The sequence below is a fragment of the Neomonachus schauinslandi genome, chromosome 2 (assembly GCF_002201575.2).
Source record: "Neomonachus schauinslandi chromosome 2, ASM220157v2, whole genome shotgun sequence".
NCBI lineage: Eukaryota > Metazoa > Chordata > Mammalia > Carnivora > Phocidae > Neomonachus > Neomonachus schauinslandi.
The window spans coordinates 63,152,601-63,171,819 of record NC_058404.1 but is presented as its reverse complement, the minus strand read 5'-3'; the positions used below and the strand labels follow the sequence as shown (position 1 = coordinate 63,171,819).

Genomic DNA, 19,219 nt, shown 5'->3' with positions numbered 1-19,219 from the left:
GAATAAATGAGTTAATATGTGAAAATTACTTAGAATGGTGCTTGGCAACTATTTGATAAATATGAACTGTCCCCCCCCACACACACACACACTTAGCATATCTATTATTTGGTTTTGAAGACCATTAGCCTTGTTCTGTACTTTTATTTTGAAAAATACAGCATAGAAGAAAAATAAAATTCTGGAGCAAAGAGGCTGGGTCTTGCCATCGTGTAGGGTATGACTGAGTCTGCCACAGGGACCTGCTTGGAGGAAGGGTTGTACGGCGGTGTGCCTGGGATTGTGAAAGATTACACGAAGCAAAAATTATTATTATGTAAAGATTTTATGTATTTATTTGTCAGAGAGAGAGAGAGAGAAAGAGCACAAATGGAGGAATGGCAGGCAGAGGGAGAAGCAGGCTCCCCGCTGAGCAAGGAGCCTGATGTGGGGCTTGATCCCAGGACCCTGGGATCATGACCTAAGCCAAAGGTAGACACCTGAATGACTGAGCCACCCAGGTGCCCCGAAACCAAAATTATTATAATAATGCTGATGATACCTACCATTTATTGAATACCTACTAGGCACTTCTTCCTACAACAGAGTTTGTGTGAGAAATACTATTTCCCCAATTTTATACAGAGAAGATGTCAGGCTAAAGCTAATCACTATCTGACAATACTATCACCTGCCATTGAAACAATGGTTACACTCATCTGATTAGCTGGACGTTCTATGTCTTCATGGATTTACCTTTTTATTCTTCATATAAGAAAAAAATACTTAAAGAAAATAGAAACAAGGTTAATACCTGCCCCAATCTCTTTGGTTTTCTGGGTCCTTATATAAGCAACATAAAAGTGATGCCATCTGTGATTAAAATAAGGGTCCAATTGCTTAGAAACATTAAGTGTCATATGTTAGCAAGAATTTCAAAGTGAGGGCGCTGGGGTGGCTCAGTCGTTAAGTGTCTGCCTTCGGCTCAGGTCATGATCCCAGAGTCCTGGGATGGAGCCCCGCATTGGGCCCCCTGCTCGGCCAGGAGCCTGCTTCTCCCTCTCCCACTCCCCCTGCTTGTGTTCCTGCTTTCGCTCTCTCTCTCTGTCAAATAAATAAATAAAATATTAAAAAAGAAAAAAAAAATTTCAAAGTGAGCGGAAAGGTAAAGATCAGACAATCCCTTGGTGGACCTCAAAAATACTATTTCCAGGGGCATCTGGGTGGCTCAGTCGTTGAGCATCTGCCTTCGGCTCAGGTCATGATCCCAGGGTCCTGAGATCGAGCCCTGCATCGGGCTCCCTGCTCTGCAGGAGGCCTGGTTCTCCCTCTCCCACTCCCCCCTGCTTGTGTTCCCTCTCTCGCTGTGTCTCTCTCTCTCTGCCAAATATACAAATAAAATTAAAAAAAAAAATACTATTTCCAGACCGCTCACTTGAGAGACTGAACATTATTTTGGTCATAATGCATATAAGGTCTTTAAGTTAAAAATGGGTTTTGGCGGGTGCCTGGGTGGCTCAGATGGTTAGGCGTCTGCCTTCGGCTCAGGTCATGATCCCAGCGTCCTGGGATCGAGCCCCACATCGGGCTCCCTGCTCGGCAGGAAGCCTGCTCCTCCCTCTCCCATTCCCACTGCTTGTATTCCCTCTCTTGCTGTGTCTCTCTGTCAAATAAATAAATAAAATCTTAAACAAAAAAAAAAGGGTTTTGGTTTTTATCTTTGTGGGTGGGAGGAAAGGTTATAGTGACATCTCCTGGCCAAAAGCAAGTACTACACAACAGCCGCTGAACATACAAGCCAAGGTCTTCCTCAGGGAGCAGTAAAAATGTCCCCCCTTTCGGGCGCCTGGGTGGCTCAGTTGGTTAAGCGACTGCCTTCGGCTCGGGTCATGATCCTGGAGTCCCAGGATCGAGTCCCGCATCGGGCTCCCTGCTCGGCAGGGAGCCTGCTTCTCCCTCTGACCCTCCTCCCTCTCATGCTCTCGGTCTCTCATTCTCTCTGTCTCAAATAAATAAATAAAATCTTTAAAAAAAAAAAAAAATGTCCCCCCTTTCGTGAAGAGTCAACATCAGCCATCTCTATAAAATGCTTCTCTGTTATCGCGGGGCCCTGCAGCTTCCACTGAGAACATCACTGAGCGGATGAACTCGCAGCTTGCCCTTTAAATTCTGTAAAGCTGTTTTTCTGGGAAAAAAATTAATTTCAAATCTGGTTTCAAAATGTCTAGAAGTACTTATTCCGGACTCAAACTGAAAAAGAGGGTCTTTTAAAAAGGTAGGAACTTTGAACACCAAGGCAAAAATACCTAAAGAAGTTCAATTTAATTCCATTCAGCCTTTAAAATGTTTGCAACAATAAACAAAGTGGGTACTAATGCAGCTAAGTCCTGTATGGACTTTCTGACCTTGCCTTCATAAAGTGTTTTTCAAGTTTTCCATTTTGGATAATGCATTTTATTATATCACAGTCTCTCACTGAAAGAAAAACCCTGAACTTCATTTAAAGTAAAGCAATTCCTTCCTCTTATCCTCCAAGTATCAAATAGCAACAGCATTTGTATCGTCTTGAGAGGATTAAGATGGCTCATACCAAAGCGGGGGGTCTACATTACACACAGGCAGATACGTGGACAACATGTTCACAATGATGGGGGGCAGAAAATGCCACCCCAAAATACACTTTCTAGGCATAAGGATTATTTTAAGCTGATTATTTTTAAGAAACAGCGGACACAGGTGGAGCTCTGAAAGCTGAGTAGAATTTACCCTTTTGTAAGAGACAGTTACAAGGGAAAACTACAGGCGTGTCCTCCTCTCTGTCCAGGAAGATTGTAAATTTCTAGAAACAATTATCCACAGAGAAGGCACAGACTTAAATCTGCGTAACAATCTCACCGTTGTTTACAGAGCTTTCCTGGTAACCTCTCGTAACTCCTCCAACCGCCTCACCACATCTCTGGTCTCTTGGGCTAGAGATGGTATTTAAGGTGGTGGCGTGGCCCATTTGGAGAGTTACTCAGTTTTCTTGGGTCTCTCCCAAGTACACAGGAGGTATGCATGTTACTAAACTTCTGTTTATTTTTCTCGTTAAGCTTTTATTACAGTGCAGTCTCAGCCAAAAATCTACCTAGAAGGGTAGACGGACATTTTCCCCCCTCCCCTATGATAACAAACACAGATGTCAAAGGAATATTAAGACTATATTGGGGTGCCTGGGTGGCTCAGTCAGTTAAGCGTCTGCCTTTGGCTCAGGTCATGATCCCAGGGTCCTGGGATCAAGGCCCGCATTAGGCTCCCTGCTCAGCGGGGAGACTGCTTCTCCCTCTCCATCTTCCCATGCCCTGCTGTGTTCTCTCTCTCTCTCTCTCAAATAAATAAAATCTTTAAAAAAAAAAAAAAGAAAATTAAGACTATATTATTGGGAAAAGTTTTCAATTAGCAATCAGTGCACCCCGGGGAAACCTCATTGGCTACGATACTGTCCCTTCAAGCCATTAAGGTGATCCAAATTTTAGTGGCCACAACACACATCACTCTGACAAACATGAGAGAATGTATTTGATTATAAAGTCAAACCTCACATTTTCTTTCTGCTGGCATTTCTGCCACGCAAGCAAGCCACAGACAAGCTGAGCCAGACTCACCGGTTGAGTGTATCATCAGTGCAAGTCCTTTAAGATGCCTTGTGGATAGGTAGATCGTGTTATAGCCTCGGTTTCTGACTTTGTTGTGGTGGTACTGGATGTAGCGTTCAAGAAGGAAATGCAGAATCCACAAAATAACTTTTCCAAGGATTATGACTGTCTGAACTTTCAATGGGTTGATATAGTTCCCTGGGCACTTGTCCTCAATTGGATTAGGGTAAGAGCAAAGTACACCTGTTAAAAATGCTAAAATGACAAATACAACCTGGCAGAAAGGAAAGCAGTAGGATTAATATTCAATATTTGGAATTAAAAAATGATGATCACCATCCCAGCACATACTCATACCTATGACTTTTGCTATTATAAATGAATTTAAAAACAACTTTTTTTTGCCATTTTACAAATGTTTCAAACAGAAAATTTGGAGAAAAATTTGCAGAAAATTTGGAAACAAATCACAAATAAGAAAAGTCACCCTAAATCCCATCTAACAGAGATGAGTACTTAATGTTAAACAATTTCTTGCCCACTTCTTTTATTGAAGAGTAAAAACAGTTAATTTAGTGCTTCAGAGGTAACTAATAAAAATCACGGTTTAAAAAACTTTATTTCTAGTTTCAGTTTTAAGAGAACAAAAATAACTATCCAGTTGGATTCACAAAAAATTAAAAGACTGGTGCCATAATACAGGCAAACAGACATTCTCATATATTGCTACTGGTCTGGAAAGAGATGTGGAAAAAGAATTTGGAAGCATCTTGACTCAGTAATCCTGTCTTAAGGACTCTACCCATCAGAAGTAAAAGCACCAGTATAGAGGGTTCTATGGATATGAATATTTACTCTAGGATTCTCTATATTTGCAAAAAACTGAAAATTGCCCCAAGGATATGTGTTCATTCATAGCAGAATGCCTGAATAAATTACAATACATCTACTTGTGGGGCGCCTGGATGGCTCAGTCGTTAAGCGTCTGCCTTCGGCTCCAGTCATGGTCCCAGGGTCCTGGGATCGAGCCCCACGTTGGGTTCCCTGCTCCGCAGGAAGCCTGCGTCTCCCTCTCCCACTCCCCCTGCTTGTGTTCCCTCTCTCCCTGTCTCCCTCTGTCAAATAAATAAAATCTTTTAAAAAATTAAAAAAAAATAGATCTACTTGTACAACAGAATATTATTTGGCTATTAAAAAATTAACTAAATCTCCCTGTAATTTGGATGGATGTCTGTATGTTAAGATTAAAAGAAGTTGCAGAGTAGTAGTTCAAAGTGTGGTTTACAGACCAGCACAATCAGCATCACAAGGGAACTAGTTAGAAAGGCAAATTCTCAGATCCCACCCCAAACCAGCAGAATCAAAAATCTCTGGGGGTGTCACCGAGCTATCTAGTTTAATAAGCCTCCCAGGGAGTCTGTCGCATGCTGAAGTACGAGAAACACCTCTGCAGAATAATAAATACAGATTATCCCACTGGGGGATGGGGAGAGGAAATGGGGGAAATCCTTTTATATATGTACTAATCTTTTTGTGTATATATACATATATATGTATGTATATATATGTATACAAAATATATGTATGATATATATAAAGGTATAATATATGCCCAGCACAGAGCCCAACACGGGGCTGAACTCAGGACCCTGAGATCAAGACCTGAGCTGAGATCAACAGTTGGTCACTTAACTGACTGAGTCACCCAGGTGCCCCTCTTTTTGTATATATTTGTAAGAATTGAATGAAAGGCACTGAGATACACCCATTTATTAACTTGGGGAGAAGGGCTGAAGCAGAGAAAAGGGAAGATACGATTTTATCTTTGTACACTTTGGTAATGTTTTACTTGTAACAATAAGGAAGTTATTTTGTAATTTAAAAAATCAAATAAAGAAAAATATAGCATTAGTATTCATCACAAAACATTCAATAGCAGGCAATCCTAGCATATAATAAATCTATTTAAAATATATGTGATTTGTCTAAGCAATTTGCCAAGAGCAGTCATATTTGCTATGGCAACTCAAGATGCCTATTAGCATAAAGGAAAATTTGAAAGATCAACAAATTCCTTATACTGGAAAACACTGTACATTGAACCAAACTGATCCATTTTATATAAAGTAGCATACAGATATTTTTGTTTTTTTAAGTTTTTACTTAAATTTCAGTTAACATATAAGGTAATATTAGTTTCAGGTGTACAATATAGTAATTCAACAATTCCATACACCACCCGGTGCTCATCACAAGTGCACTCCTTAATCCCCCTCACCTAGTTCACGCATCCCCGCCCCCTCCCCGGGAACCATCAGTTTGTTCTCTATAATTAAGTCTCTTTCTTGGTTTGTCTCTCTCTCTTTTTTCCCCTTTGCTCATTTGTTTTCTTGCTTAAATTCCACATGCGTGAAATCACACTGGCATTTGTTCTTCTCTATTTTGCTTAGCATAATACTCTCTAGCTCCATCCATGTTGTTGCAAATGACAAGATTTCATTCTTTTTTATGGCTGGGTCATATTCCCAGCCATAAAATATTCTTTTTTATCCATTTAACGACTGAGGGACACTTGGGCTGTTTTCATAATTTGGTTATTGTAAATAATGTGCAATAAACATCAGGGTACATTTATCCCTTTGAATTAGTGTTTTTGTATTCTTTGGGTAAATACCCAGTAGTGCAATTGCTGGATCATAGGGTAGTTCTATTTTTAACTTTTTGAGGAACCTCCATACTGTTTTCCACAGTGGCTACACCAGTTTGCATTCCTATCAACAGTGTAGGTGGGTTCCTTTTTCTCCGCATCCTCGCCAACAGCTGTTGTTTCCTGTGTTACTGATTTTAGCCATTCTGATAGGTGTGAGGTGACAGGTCACTGTAGTTCCGATTTGTATTTCCCTGATAAGTGATGCGAGGCATAGTTTCATGTGTCTGTTGGTCATCTGGATGTTTTCTTTGGAGAAATGTCTGTTCATGTCTTCCTGCCCATTTTTTTAATTGGATTTTTTTGGGGGATGTTGAGTTTTCTAAGTTCTTTATGTATTTTGGATACTAACCTTTTATCAGGTATGTCACTGGCAAATATCTTCTCCCGTTCTGTAGGTTGCCTTTTAGTTTTGTTGTTTCTTTTGCTGTGCAGAAGTGTTTTATTTTGATGAAGTCTCAATAGTTTAACTTCTGTTTCTCTTGCCTCAGAAGACTTATCTAGAAAAAAGTTGCTATGGCCGATGGCAGAGAAATTACTGCCTGTGCTCTCTTCAGAGTTTTATGGTTTCAGGTCTCACATTTAGGTCTTTCATCCATTTTGAGTTTATTTTTGTGTATGGTGAAAGAGAATGACACAGTTTCATTCTTTTGTATGTTGCTGTCCAGTTTTCCTAACACATTTGTTGAAGAGACTGTCTTTTTCCCATTCAATATTCTTTCCTGCTTTGTCGAAGATTAATTGACCATATAATTGTGGGTTCATTTCTGGGTTTTCTATTCTGTTCCACTGATCTCTGTATCTATTTTTGTGCCAGTACCATACTGTCTTGTTCACTACATCTTTGTAATAGAGCTTGAAGTCCGGTATTGTGATGCCTCCTGCTTTGCTTTGCTTTTTTTTCTTTTTAAAGATTTTATTTATTTGAGAGAGAGAATGAGATAGAGAGAGCATGAGAGTGGGGAGGGTCAGAGGGAGAAGCAGACTCCCCGCTGAGCAGGGAGCCCGATTTGGGACTCGATCCCAGGACTCCAGGATCATGACCTGAGCCGAAGGCAGTTGCTTAACCAACTGAGCCACCCAGGCACCCTGCTTTGCTTTTTCAAGATTGCTCTGGCTATTCGGGGTCTTCTGTGGTTCCAGACAAATTTTACGATTATTTGTTCCAGCTCTGTGAAAAATGCCGTTGGTATTTTGATAGGGATTGCATTAAATGTGTAGTTTGCTTTGGGTAGTATAGACACTTTAACAGTATTTGTTCTTCCAATCCATGAGCATGGAATGCCTTTCCATTTCTTTATGTCATCTTCCAATTTTTCATCAGTGTTTTATAGTTTTCAGAGTATAGGTCTTTCACCTCTTTAGTTAGGTTTAGTCCTAGGTATCTTATGGGTTTTGGTGCAATTGTAAATGGCATTGATTCCTTGATTTCTCTTTCTGCTGCTTCATAATTGGTGTATAGAAATGCAACAGATTTCTGCACATTGATTTTGTATCCTATCAAATTCATTTATTAGCTCTAGCGTTTTTTGGTGGAGTTTTTCAGGTTTTCTACATAGAGTATCATGTCATGTGCAAATAGTGAAAGTTTTACTTCTTCCTTGCTGATTTGGATGGCTCTTCTTTCTTTTTGTTGTCTGATTGCTGAGGCTAGGACTTCCAGTACTATGTTGAATAAAAGTGGTGAGAGTGGACATCCTTATCTTGTTCTTGGCCGTAAAGAAAACCTCAGGTTTTTCCCATTTAGGATGATGTTAACTGTGGGTTTTTCAGACGGCCTTTATTATGTTGAGGTATGTTTCTTCTAGGCCTATTTTGTTGAGGGTTTTTTTAATCACGAATCGATGTTGTACTCTGTCAAATGTTTTTTCTGATCTATTGAAATGATTATATGGTTCTTATTCTTTTTTTAAAAATTAATGTGATGTATCATGTTGATTGATTTAGGAGTATTGAACCACCTCTGCAACCCAGGAATGAATCCCACTTGATCGTGGTGAAGTTTTTTTGTTTTTTTTTTAAGATTTTATTTATTTATTTGACAGAGAGACACAGCGAGAGAGGGAACACAAGCAGGGGAAGTGGGAGAGGGAGAAGCGGGCTTCCCGCCGAGCAGGGAGCCTGATGCGGGGCTCAATCCCAGGACCCTGGGATCATGACCTGAGCCGAAGGCAGACGCTTAACGACTGAGCCACCCAGGTGCCCCGGTGAAGGATTTTTTTAAATGTATTGTTGGATTTGGTTTGCTAGTATTTTGTTGGGGATTTTTGCATCTATGTTCATTAGAGATATTGGCCTGTAGTTCTTTGTTGTGGTGTCTTTATCTGGTTTGGGTATCAGGGTAATGCTGGTATTTTTCTTCTTTTTTTTAAAAGAAATATATATATATATATTATTTATTTATTTATCTTTAAAGATTTTATTTATTTGACAGAGAGAGCACAAGCAGAGGGAGACGGAGAAGCAAGCTCCCCCCACTGAGCAGGGACCCCGATGCGGGACTCGATCCCAGGACCCTGAGATCATGACCTCAGCCAAAGGCAGCTGCTTAACCGACTGAGTCACCCAGGCATCCCTTTTTCTTGTTTTTTAACACAAGATTTTCTTAGTCTTAAAATTAGGGCAATCGATCCCATAGTATCGTAGGCAGGCAATTTAATATAAAAAGGTTTTTCAAAGTCATATGTGTGTATGTTTGTGTGCATACGGGGGGTATAAATACATACAGAGTATGTTACACAAATTAAAGAAATGTTATTAAAAAAAAAGTGAGAAGAAAAACAGGCCATATTCCAGGGACCAGGAAGCCACCTCTTCAGCTGATAATCTGGGGATCAGGAAGCCATGGGGGAACCACGCCACACTTACTACAACTACACAAGGAAACAGGATGCACCTCTCTCCTCAGGGTATTCAGTTCTGAATTCAAGTCTATACAGTGTGTGTTACTGGAGCAGCTGCTGAACGAGTCAGTGAACCACATTTATTCTCCTCATGAACATGTGGGATTGCTAAGAATATGAGCTCTTGGTTTTTCACATTGTAGCAGAGAATAACTACACCCCCTAGTGCTTAAGATCTCAATAATCAAAAGGGAGATGACTAACAGACTAGCTGCAGAGCCATCAATAAGCCTACACCAAGACCATTCACACATAGGGGTTTTTTGTTTGTTTTTCCATTTAGGGGTTTCTTTTTGTATGTGATGTTGAATTTATTGACTTATTTATTTTTATTGCTATAACTGACCTATAACATTGTGTAAGTTTAAGGAGTACAACTTGGCTTTTTGTTTGTGTTTTTTGTTGTTGTTAACTTTTTATCTTATTTTAGTAATCTCTACACCCAATGTGGGGCTCAAACCCACCACCCTGAGATCAAGAGTCACACCCTTCTCCAACTGAGCCAGCCAGAGGCCCCTACAACTTGTTGATTTGATACATTAATATATTGCAATATAATTACCTTCCCAGCATTAGCTAACACCTCTATCACTTCACATAATTACGGCTTCCTTTTTGTGGTAAGAACAATTAAGATATCTAATTTCTTGGCAACACTGAAGTTTATAATACATACAATATGGTTGACTGTAGTCACTATCATTTATCTCTAGGACTAATTTATCTACTAGTTGCAACACATGTGTTTTTAAAAATCCCCATACATTTGGGGAGCCTGGGTGGCTCAGTCGGTTGAGCATCCGACTCTTGATTTCAGCTCAGGTCATGGTCTCAGTGTCATGGGATCAAGCCCTGTGTCGGGCTACACACTGAGGATGGAGCCTGCTTAGGACTCTCTCTCTCCCTCTTCCGCTGCCCCCCGTCCCCACTCATGCTCTCTCTCAAAAAAAAAGTCTCCAGACATTTATAATTTTATCATAGCTTAAAATATGGTGCAACAATACGTATTGTTCTGCTGCAACTTGATTTCTCTGCTTGACATTATTTCCTGTGTAGATAAATTGATAAATTTCTGTGTCAACATACAAAGATTTATCTACATCTTTTTTTTTGTTTTAGTAACTGAAAAAGTAATACATGCATATGGCAAAAAAAAAAAAAAAAACCTCAAATAGTACAAAAGGCAAATACTAAAAATCTATCAGCTGTGCCTTCTACTGAGGCCCTCAGTCCTCTACCTCAGTGGGAACTAGTATTAAAAGGAACTTGTGAATGCTTCTAGAAATTTTCTGTTTATACACAGGAATATACATGTACACCAGACCTCTCAATTATCTTTTATTTTTTTAAAAAATTTTATCTGTTTGAGAGAGAGAGAGCAAGCACGAGCAGGGGGAGGGGGAGTTTATTGGTCTTAAAAACAGACTGAAAGGAGTCTTTCTAGTCAATAATATGGAGAAATCCATGGAGAAGGATAGAAAATTAAGAATTCTCTTTTTGGATATTTTAAGTGTGAGATGCCCTTTAGACATCTCAGACGCTTAACCGACTGAGCCACCCAGCCACCCTGCAATCATCTTTTAAAATGTGCAAATAGGAACATTCTGCGCAATCCTGAATGTATACCTGTGTCTGTGAACACTCAACAATGTAAGTGTGAAGACTGGTCTAAATCAATAGATACATATCCACCCTGTTTCATTTTCAACAGGTGCAGAGCATTCCTTCATATGGATGGGACATCAGTGTCCTCTGAATGGTGGTCGTTGCAATATCTTAATATTACAGACAACAGGGCGCCTGGGTGGCTCAGTCGGTTAAGCGACTGCCTTCGGCTCAGGTCATGATCCCGGGGTCCTGGGATCGAGTCCCGCATCGGGCTCCCTGCTCTGTGGGGAGCCTGCTTCTCCCTCTCCCACTCCCCCTGCTTGTGTTCCCTCTCTCGTGTGTCTCTCTGTCAAATAAATAATAAAAATAAAATCTTAAAAAAAAAAAATTACAGACAACATTACTATTATCAACAATATCCTTGGGGTGCCTGGGTGGCTCAGTCGGTTAAGTGTCTGCCTTTGGCTCAGGTCATGATCCCAGGGTCCTGGGATCGAGCCCCGCATCAGGCTCCCTGCTCAGCGGGAGACCTGCTTCTCCCTCTCCCACTCCCCCTGCTTGTGTTCCCTCTCTCGATGTCTCTCTGTCAAATAAAAAAAAAAAAAAAAAACCACAACAACAATATCCTTACATGTGTGCAAATATATTGACAGTAAATTCTTTGACGTAGAGAGATAAGTAAAAAAGTATGCACATTTTAAATGTTGATAGATGTGGCCAAACTGCCCTCTGCAGAGCTTATATATATTTTTAAGAACATTACCTCTGTATGGATTACTTTGACCCAGCCAACTTACATGTATTAATAAGAGAAGATTTGCTATGATGACTGTAGGAAGAGGATGGAATCTGGGTCTAAACTGGGCATGTAATGAATGATGTGGGAGATGCTGGGTGTCCAGAAGGGGGTCATCTTCAATACTTTGGGTGAGATCCAAAGAACCCTGAGGTACAGAAAAACAGAAGCAAACTATAATCACCACTTTCTAGATTATGTTTCTAAGACAAATCTATTAAACTCTAAAGCATTAAATACCATTACACAAGTTAGAGGCAAGAAAAATACACTCCCTACCTAAAGCCAATTTAAAAATATCATAAACTTCTAGGTAACTACTGTATACAAACTGGTGAAAACAAGTATTAAAATGGGTAGAGGAAATCTTACTTCAGTTATCGTCAAATGAGGTAATATATAATGAGGTTAAAGCAAACAATTTTTTCTTTAAGTTCTCAAAACTTAGATTTGATTTATCTAACATTAGATTATTGATGAAATAATTACATATGGTTGCAATTCTTAAACTACATCTTGATGTTTGGAAAGTTGGTGGAGGCTTTATTAAACTTTCAGTTATGATAGAAATGTTTTAGAGAAGGAAACAGAACACCCTGATAGATCCTCAAGGAGACTTTAGTTTATAGATACAGGTTCTCAATGAAAACAACCAGTTGCAAAGTCCCTGACGTAGCTGATGGGGTTGAGCTGAAACCTAAAAATTCCGTTTGTCTTATTTAAAGGTATTGTCTCGACAGGAACAGTACTATCAGGTCTCTGGTACGTATAACCATCTCTTAATCTCAGACCCTTGCTGAAAACTATTATATATAAGGTACTAGAAGATAAAAAAATACAAAATGTAATCCAAAAGATTATATTTTCATTGGGGAGGCTAGGGATAAAGGCATACAGGATGAAATAATATTATAAGTGAGCTAACTGGACAAAAATAATATGGAAATAAAGATTTCATCAGAAAAAGGGAAGCCTGAGAATAGCATTTGGAAAGAGAGGATAAAGCCTCTTTGGAAGGGGTAGACTGAGACAAATGGTATAGGGGTGGTTTCTGGGCACCAGATTACAAAGATAAAAAATAATAATCTGGAGCCTCACTCAGATCTGGGGCGGCCTTCTCAGTCTCCAAACTCAGGCTTTCAGTGCTGCTCTACAATTTTTTTTTTCATTCAATGCCTACATATAGCTTCCTGTTTAGTTTGCCGTAACTTACGGTAGGATTCTGATTATTTCTGTTCTTTTCAAGACTCCTCTGCCTCTAGCTCTCTCTCAGGCAGATGTCCCAGTCTCCACGGCGCTTCCCTTGGCTACCATCTGTGCATCCTTCCAGGCCCCGCGGGGGTAGTTCCCACAGGTAGCCTCCCTGGGCATCCAAGCATCTGGATCATGCCACACCTCCAGGCCTTCCCACACATTTGGTGCTCATACTATCATACTATCCTGTGATGCTCTTATTTCTTACCTATCCTCCCCAGTAGATTTCATGAGACTCACAAACTCCCCATCACTTATTTGTCTTTGTAATCCTAGCACCCAATAGTGACTCAGGGTTGGCACCCAGGGAACGGATGATGAACGAATGACGGTTCCAAACCTATCTCAGCAGTGTTCCTAACTCAGGGTTTCATCAAAGACCTGGGCTAATCAGGAGAGATTATCGGGAGCTGTGGGGAGAATCAGCTCTGACTAGACAGAAAGGCAGTAAGTACTGTGGTTACAGGCAAGCTCCTAGGGCAAACTGCCTGGGTTCAGACACAAGTTCTCCTGCTTCCTAGCGGTGAGCAAGTTACTTCATCTCCATGCCTGTTTCGGCATCTCAGGAAACAGAGTTCTAATAGCACCCGTTTCATAGCTTTGGTGGGAAGATTAAATAAGTTACTATTCATAAAAGTGCCAGAACACTGGCTGGTACAGACATGGCAGTCAGTAAGTTTTAGCCCTATTGTCTCAAACACTTGTCTTCCCTTGCTCCCCACATAAAATGCCTTACCACTCTGACTCCTAGATCTGTTCCTGCCTCTCTGTTCTCACTCTTCAGCCCAGGCCCCATCACTTCTCATGGCCTCTCCCCTCCAGTCTCCAGACCTTTGCAACCTCTTGCTGCAGTCAGATGCCTTCTAACATGAACATTCACGTTTCTCTCCCCCAAAACTTGAGTCCCTCCCCATTAGCCTCGGGACAAAGTTCAAATTCTTAGTCTGGCGCTCTGTTTTACAATCCATTCCCAAGCTACTTTTTGGGACTTCCCTCTCGTTATTTCTCTCTTCTTCCTGATGCTGACTGCTGATGCGCCCGTCTCTCACAAAACTCTTTCAGTCCCTGTGCCTTACTTCCTTCTGCCCACGTGTCAATGCTTGTCTTAGCAAAAACACTGGCTTCTCTGATTCCTCAACACTGTTCCTACTGCCCTTTGCATCCAACACTGCACTTTTCATGTCCCCAAGTTTGACTTGGGTCTATTTTATATCTCCCGTATGTCTTTTTACCCTTTGGAACATAAAGTGGTTGTAATTTTTTAATGTTCCTGTCTGCTATTTCTAGCGTGTCATTTCTGAATCAGTTTCAACTGACTTTTATGTCATACTTTCCTGCCTTTTGTACGCTTGATAATTTTTTTCAACTTCATTGAGATACAGTCGACGGGGGCCCTGGGTGGCTCAGTCGTTAAGCGTCTGCCTTCGGCTCAGGTCATGATCCCAGGGTCCTGGGATCGAGCCCCGCATTGGGCTCCCTGCTCAGTGGGAAGCCTGCTTCTCCCTCTCCCACTCCCCCTGCTTGTGTTCCCTCTCTCGCTGTCTCTGTCAAATAAATAAATAAATAAATAAACAAACAAACAAATAAATCTTAAAAACAAACAAACAAACAAACCGGGGCGCCTGGGTGGCTCAGATGGTTAAGCGTCTGCCTTCAGCTCAGGTAATGATCCTGGGGTCCTGGGATCGAGCCCCACGTCCGGCTCCTGGCTCAGCGGGGAGCCTGCTTCTCCCTCTGCCTCTCCCCCTGCTCGTGCTCTCTCTCTCTCTGTATCTCTGTGTCTCGAATGAATAAATAAAATCTTAAAAAAAAAAAACAACTAATAATGTAATGCATGGTGATTAACATAATAAAAGAAAAAAAAAGATAGTCGACATATAGCTTTGTGTAAGTTTAAAGTGCACCATGAGTTAATTTGATACACACCTTTACCATGTCACATAATCATCAATGCCTGGTAATTCTGGATTGGATGCAAGACTTTCTGATTTATCTCTTTGGGTGCTGGACAGTTTTGCATTCTTATATTCTTGAGCTTTTTTTCTGGAATGCAGTTAAGTTACTTGGAAACAGTGTGATCTTTTTGGTCTTGCTTTTAAGACTTATTATTAGGTGGGACCACAGCCATGTTTAGCCTAAGGCTAATTTCTCCCCCACTATGAAGGTAAGACTTCTGTGAGCACCTCGTACCCTGTGAATTATGGAGTTTCCAGTCGGGCTGGTGGACTAGGCACTATGCCCAGCCCTGTGTGAGCACTAAGTACTGCCTCCTCTAATCATTTCAGGTGGTTCCTTTCCAGGCTATGGGCAACATCCTCACAGGCCCGGTCGGACCAAGCAGGACTCTGCTGACTCCGAGGGGGACTCTGCACATTTTCACTTCTCCCTCTGTGCCTCTCTCCTCTCCAGGTACTGCCATATGAACTCCAGTTGCCCCAGTCTCCCCAGACTCTCAGCTCCATCTCCTCAACTCAGGGAGCCTGCTGACCTCTGCCGGGGCACCCTTTCCTGTCACAGCCCGCAGACTCTCTCAGGGTGGTCAGCGGGGGGGCAACCATCCGACCGTCTCCCTGCTCTCGGAAAGCACTGTCCTTCACTGCCCGATGTTCAACAGCTCAGAAAGTGTTGTTTCATATACTGTATGTAGTTTTTGGTTACTTCAGGCAGAAGGATGAATCCAGTCCCTGCTACACGGTGCCGGCTAGGAACAGAAGTCCCTACCGCACTCTCACACGTGTCTCTGTTACAACCTCCAATACTAACCACAAGGTAACAAAGTGGTTGGAAGAGTGTGCTTCACAAGGGCAGAGACTGTTCTGTATATTCCTTATACCTTTAGCACCTAACACAGAGTAGGTGCTCAATGTGTGTGTGGAGTGAATGAAAGACCGCCCAACTTCTTGTGGGGCCTGAGAATCTAAACAAAGCTGGCCTTGAAACCTTAACTGTAAGACTACTGTCAATTTGTCTCCCATTTACCTCCCTTTCATGCACCCCTCCCCTTGCCTAAATGACCTTTCTGGAGTGCCCCACAAATATCCTTCTTATATTTTTCAGAATCCACACAAGACTTAAGTTCTCTATAAAACTTGTCCTGCCGGGGCGCCTGGGTGATTCAGTCGGTTAAGCGTCAGACTCTTGATTTCGCCTCAGGTCACGATCTCAGGGTTGAGATGAAGCCCCAGTCCTCTCCGTGCTGGGTGTGGAGCCAGCTTAAGATTCTCTCTCTCTCCCCCACCCTCTCTAAAAAACAAAACCAAAACCAAAAAAACCCCAACTTGTCCTGCCAACTATTTTCTTTCTACTTTAAAACTGCTATAAAATGTACTGCTCATAATATTAATTTGGAATAGTTTTTTTTTTTTTAAGATTTTATTTATTTACTTGAGAGAGCAAGCAAGAGTGAGCAAGAGTGACCAAGAGAGCATGTGCAGGGGTGGAGGGGCAGAGGGAGGGGGAGAAACAGACTCCCCGCTGAGCAGGGAGCTCCATGTGGGGCTCGATCCCAGGACTCTGGGACCATGACCTGAGCCGAAGGCAGACGCTTAACCCACTGAGCCACCAAGGCACCCCTAATTTGGAATATTTCTTATGCTATCTTGTTTTTTTCCTTTTTAATGTACATACCTTTTATTTCTCCTGACTACACTGAAGGGGTTGGAGACTGTAATATGGTTTCTTCTCTATGTCACTTATTAGATGTTCAGTAAATACAGTGTATTTGGTGGCTGTATCAAATACACTGTCCAGTATATTCCATAGGAAATGTAGTATAACCATACAAACAATGCCTCACAACACTCAAATGGCAACTCACCATCTCCATGTGAAAGGTAAAAGACAACTCCTGAATCCAAATAATTTCTTCACTTACATTGTTAATAACTACATCAAACCTGTACAAGATATCCGTAGTTTTGCCCACATGGATCTCTTTCCTCTTCTTCTGTGACAATAAATCCATCTCCTCTGGAGACTCACTGTCTACCTCTGCATTAAGTCTCAATGGGAACATCCTTCAATACTTTTCACCCTCCTCTGACAAGGTGGAACCTCTGCCCTCTCGTGGAACCTCAGTGGGCTGGACAATTCAATTCTTTCTGTGAGTAACAAACCAAAGGGAGACCATTCCAGGGCAGACTCTGAAAGGACCCCTGTCACTTAGATCCCTTGAGCCGCCCTTGTTTGTTCTCCTTTCAGAGGTGTAGGTGTTCATCCACCCTGTATCATTTCAAAGAAATTCCTTTCTTCCTTAAATCAGCTAGAGTTGGTTTCACAGCTTGCAAACAATGAACTCTAACTGAAAAGCCTTTGCCTCTGTTAGCTCTTTTAAGCATCTAGGTCTATGGCATATACCATATGTTTAGGTTTTTACTGAATGGTAGAAATCATATCCACAAAGTACCCAATACAGGCAACTTGCTCGGATCTAAAGTGATTTAGGTATGTAACTGTTGGTGAAACATTAATCTCCAATTGTTTGGTGGAACAGATTTCTAGAATTGTACTCATCCTAAAGGTAAAAGCTACAGATTCAAGAACCTGGGGCAACTTAGCATCAACCAAGAAGCATTTACTGCACACATTTTTCTAAGAGTTTCTCATTTTCCTCAGATTTTTCCCCATACATTTCAGCTTATGAATCTCACCCTTAAAAATTCAGAAACAATGATTTTTTTTCTTCAAATGTATATGAATGTCAAATCTACTTTCATGTCTTACAGGTAGTTTTCCATTTTCTCAACTGAAAAAAAATGGAAAGTTTTAGTCTTATCATTAGAAATTGTCTGGTTCTTAGTTAAGATACTTTAACTGGGGTTGCTACTTACGCCAAAATCTAAGGTCTTGTAGGGCTGGGACTGTTAATGTGTCTTGCCTGATGCCCCTAATTCAGTGACAGGATCACAGTAATATTCCTATTAATGTATTAATCCAAATTAGTGCTTTAACGTTAATTATCAACTTGCATTTCTCAAGGGTAAATTTTATTACCTGTCAATGAGGCAAACCAGTTAATTCTGGGCACAATTACACGTTTCCCCTAAAAATGTTTTAATATGCTTAAGCAAAGATTTCACTCTGTACTTATATAGACTGTAAACTAGGCCTTTGTTTTTGTTTTGTTTTTAGCAATCTGGTTTGGATCCATTAAGTAAGGCGATTTAAAAATCCTTCCATGCCTATCACGCTTACATTCAAAGTATCACGACACTGTTTTTCTCCAATGCGGGTTTCTAGGCAATGATAGCGACAGGTCCGCCCGTGGGACGCCGGCGGCCGGTCTGCATGTCGCAGCTGCTCCGGATCCAAAGCCCTCTAAAGCCACGACGAGGGAGACTGGCCCCCTGCGCCCCCCGACGTGTGAGCGGAGCCAAGCGGCCCGGCTCAGAAAAGCGCCCCGAGCGAGGGCTGTCAGGCCAGACGCGCATCACGTGAAGCTCCCAGTTCCGGGATCAAAGACGCGCGCCGCACGTGAGCTGGGCGCCCGCCAAGGGACCCCCGCAGCCGCGCACCCACCGCCCAACAGCCCACCCAGCCTCCACCCGGGAAAATAAGCCCAGAGCCGGCGCGTCGCGGACCCCACCGCCTGCTGGGTATCTTGTCCCAGGACCCCGCGCCCCTGGGCAGCCCCGCGCAGGAAGCGCCGCCTCCGGTCGCGGCCGCACCGGTTAAGGGTGGCTTCCCCCGGCAGTCTCCGCCCCGCGCGCCCAGCAAGGGAAGAAAGGGGTTCCGGGGCCAGCCTCCCTCCACTTCCGCGCACTCACGTCCTCCATCCTGCCCCTCGAAGCCATTTCCCGGAGCCTGAGGCCGAAGCCCCGGCCGGCCAGGCGGGCCTTTCCACCTGCTCCCCGCGCAGCCGACCCAGGAAAATTGCCACCTTCTAGGACTTAGCCTCCCCCACTTCAGACACACCCCTTCTGCTCCCGCCCCGCCTCCGGCTGGCCCCGAACCCCGCCTCCTCACTCCCGATTGGCCTAGGTGTGGGGGCGTGTCCCGCCCTGAAACCCGGTCCGTGGGCCGCAAGGACTGCACCCGCCTCCTGGTTTCCGGGGATTCCAGCAAGCTCCGCTCAGGTCTGCTCTTGGCCAGAGACTTGGGCGTTAAATGTTGCGTTCCGAATCCAAGAATTTTAACTATTTTTGCCGCCACTTGCTTCTTTTTAAAACATTAACTTTTTCCGGTCTTCCTTAGTTTTTGTTTGCAAGCACGGCTCCATGCGTAAGTAGAAACAGCTATAGAATCCTAGCGCTGCCATTTATAACTCGAAACTCCACCAGTAGAGTGATACCCCGAACAGAATAATTTACGTGACGTATTTACAGATTGCACTAATGGG

The 19,219-nt window shown here is 42.3% G+C and overlaps 1 protein-coding gene across 2 annotated transcripts in view; it reads right to left on the bottom strand.

Annotated features, from left to right (window-relative positions):
- Positions 1 to 18,776, bottom strand: part of TMEM192 (transmembrane protein 192) — a 29,840-nt gene extending 11,064 nt beyond the window's left edge. Inside the window, exons 1-3 of one of the 2 annotated variants that reach the window (XM_021698824.1) lie at positions 18,648 to 18,776; positions 11,630 to 11,776; positions 3,624 to 3,888 (exon numbers count right to left, since the gene is read on the bottom strand). In XM_021698824.1, coding sequence (XP_021554499.1) covers positions 3,624 to 3,888; positions 11,630 to 11,776; positions 18,648 to 18,674 — 439 coding nt within the window. In that variant the 5' untranslated portion in view covers positions 18,675 to 18,776. The remainder of the gene's footprint in view (positions 1 to 3,623; positions 3,889 to 11,629; positions 11,777 to 18,647) is intronic. The other variant, XM_021698825.1, reaches the window with a different exon arrangement.
- Positions 18,777 to 19,219: the final 443 nt, after the last annotated feature.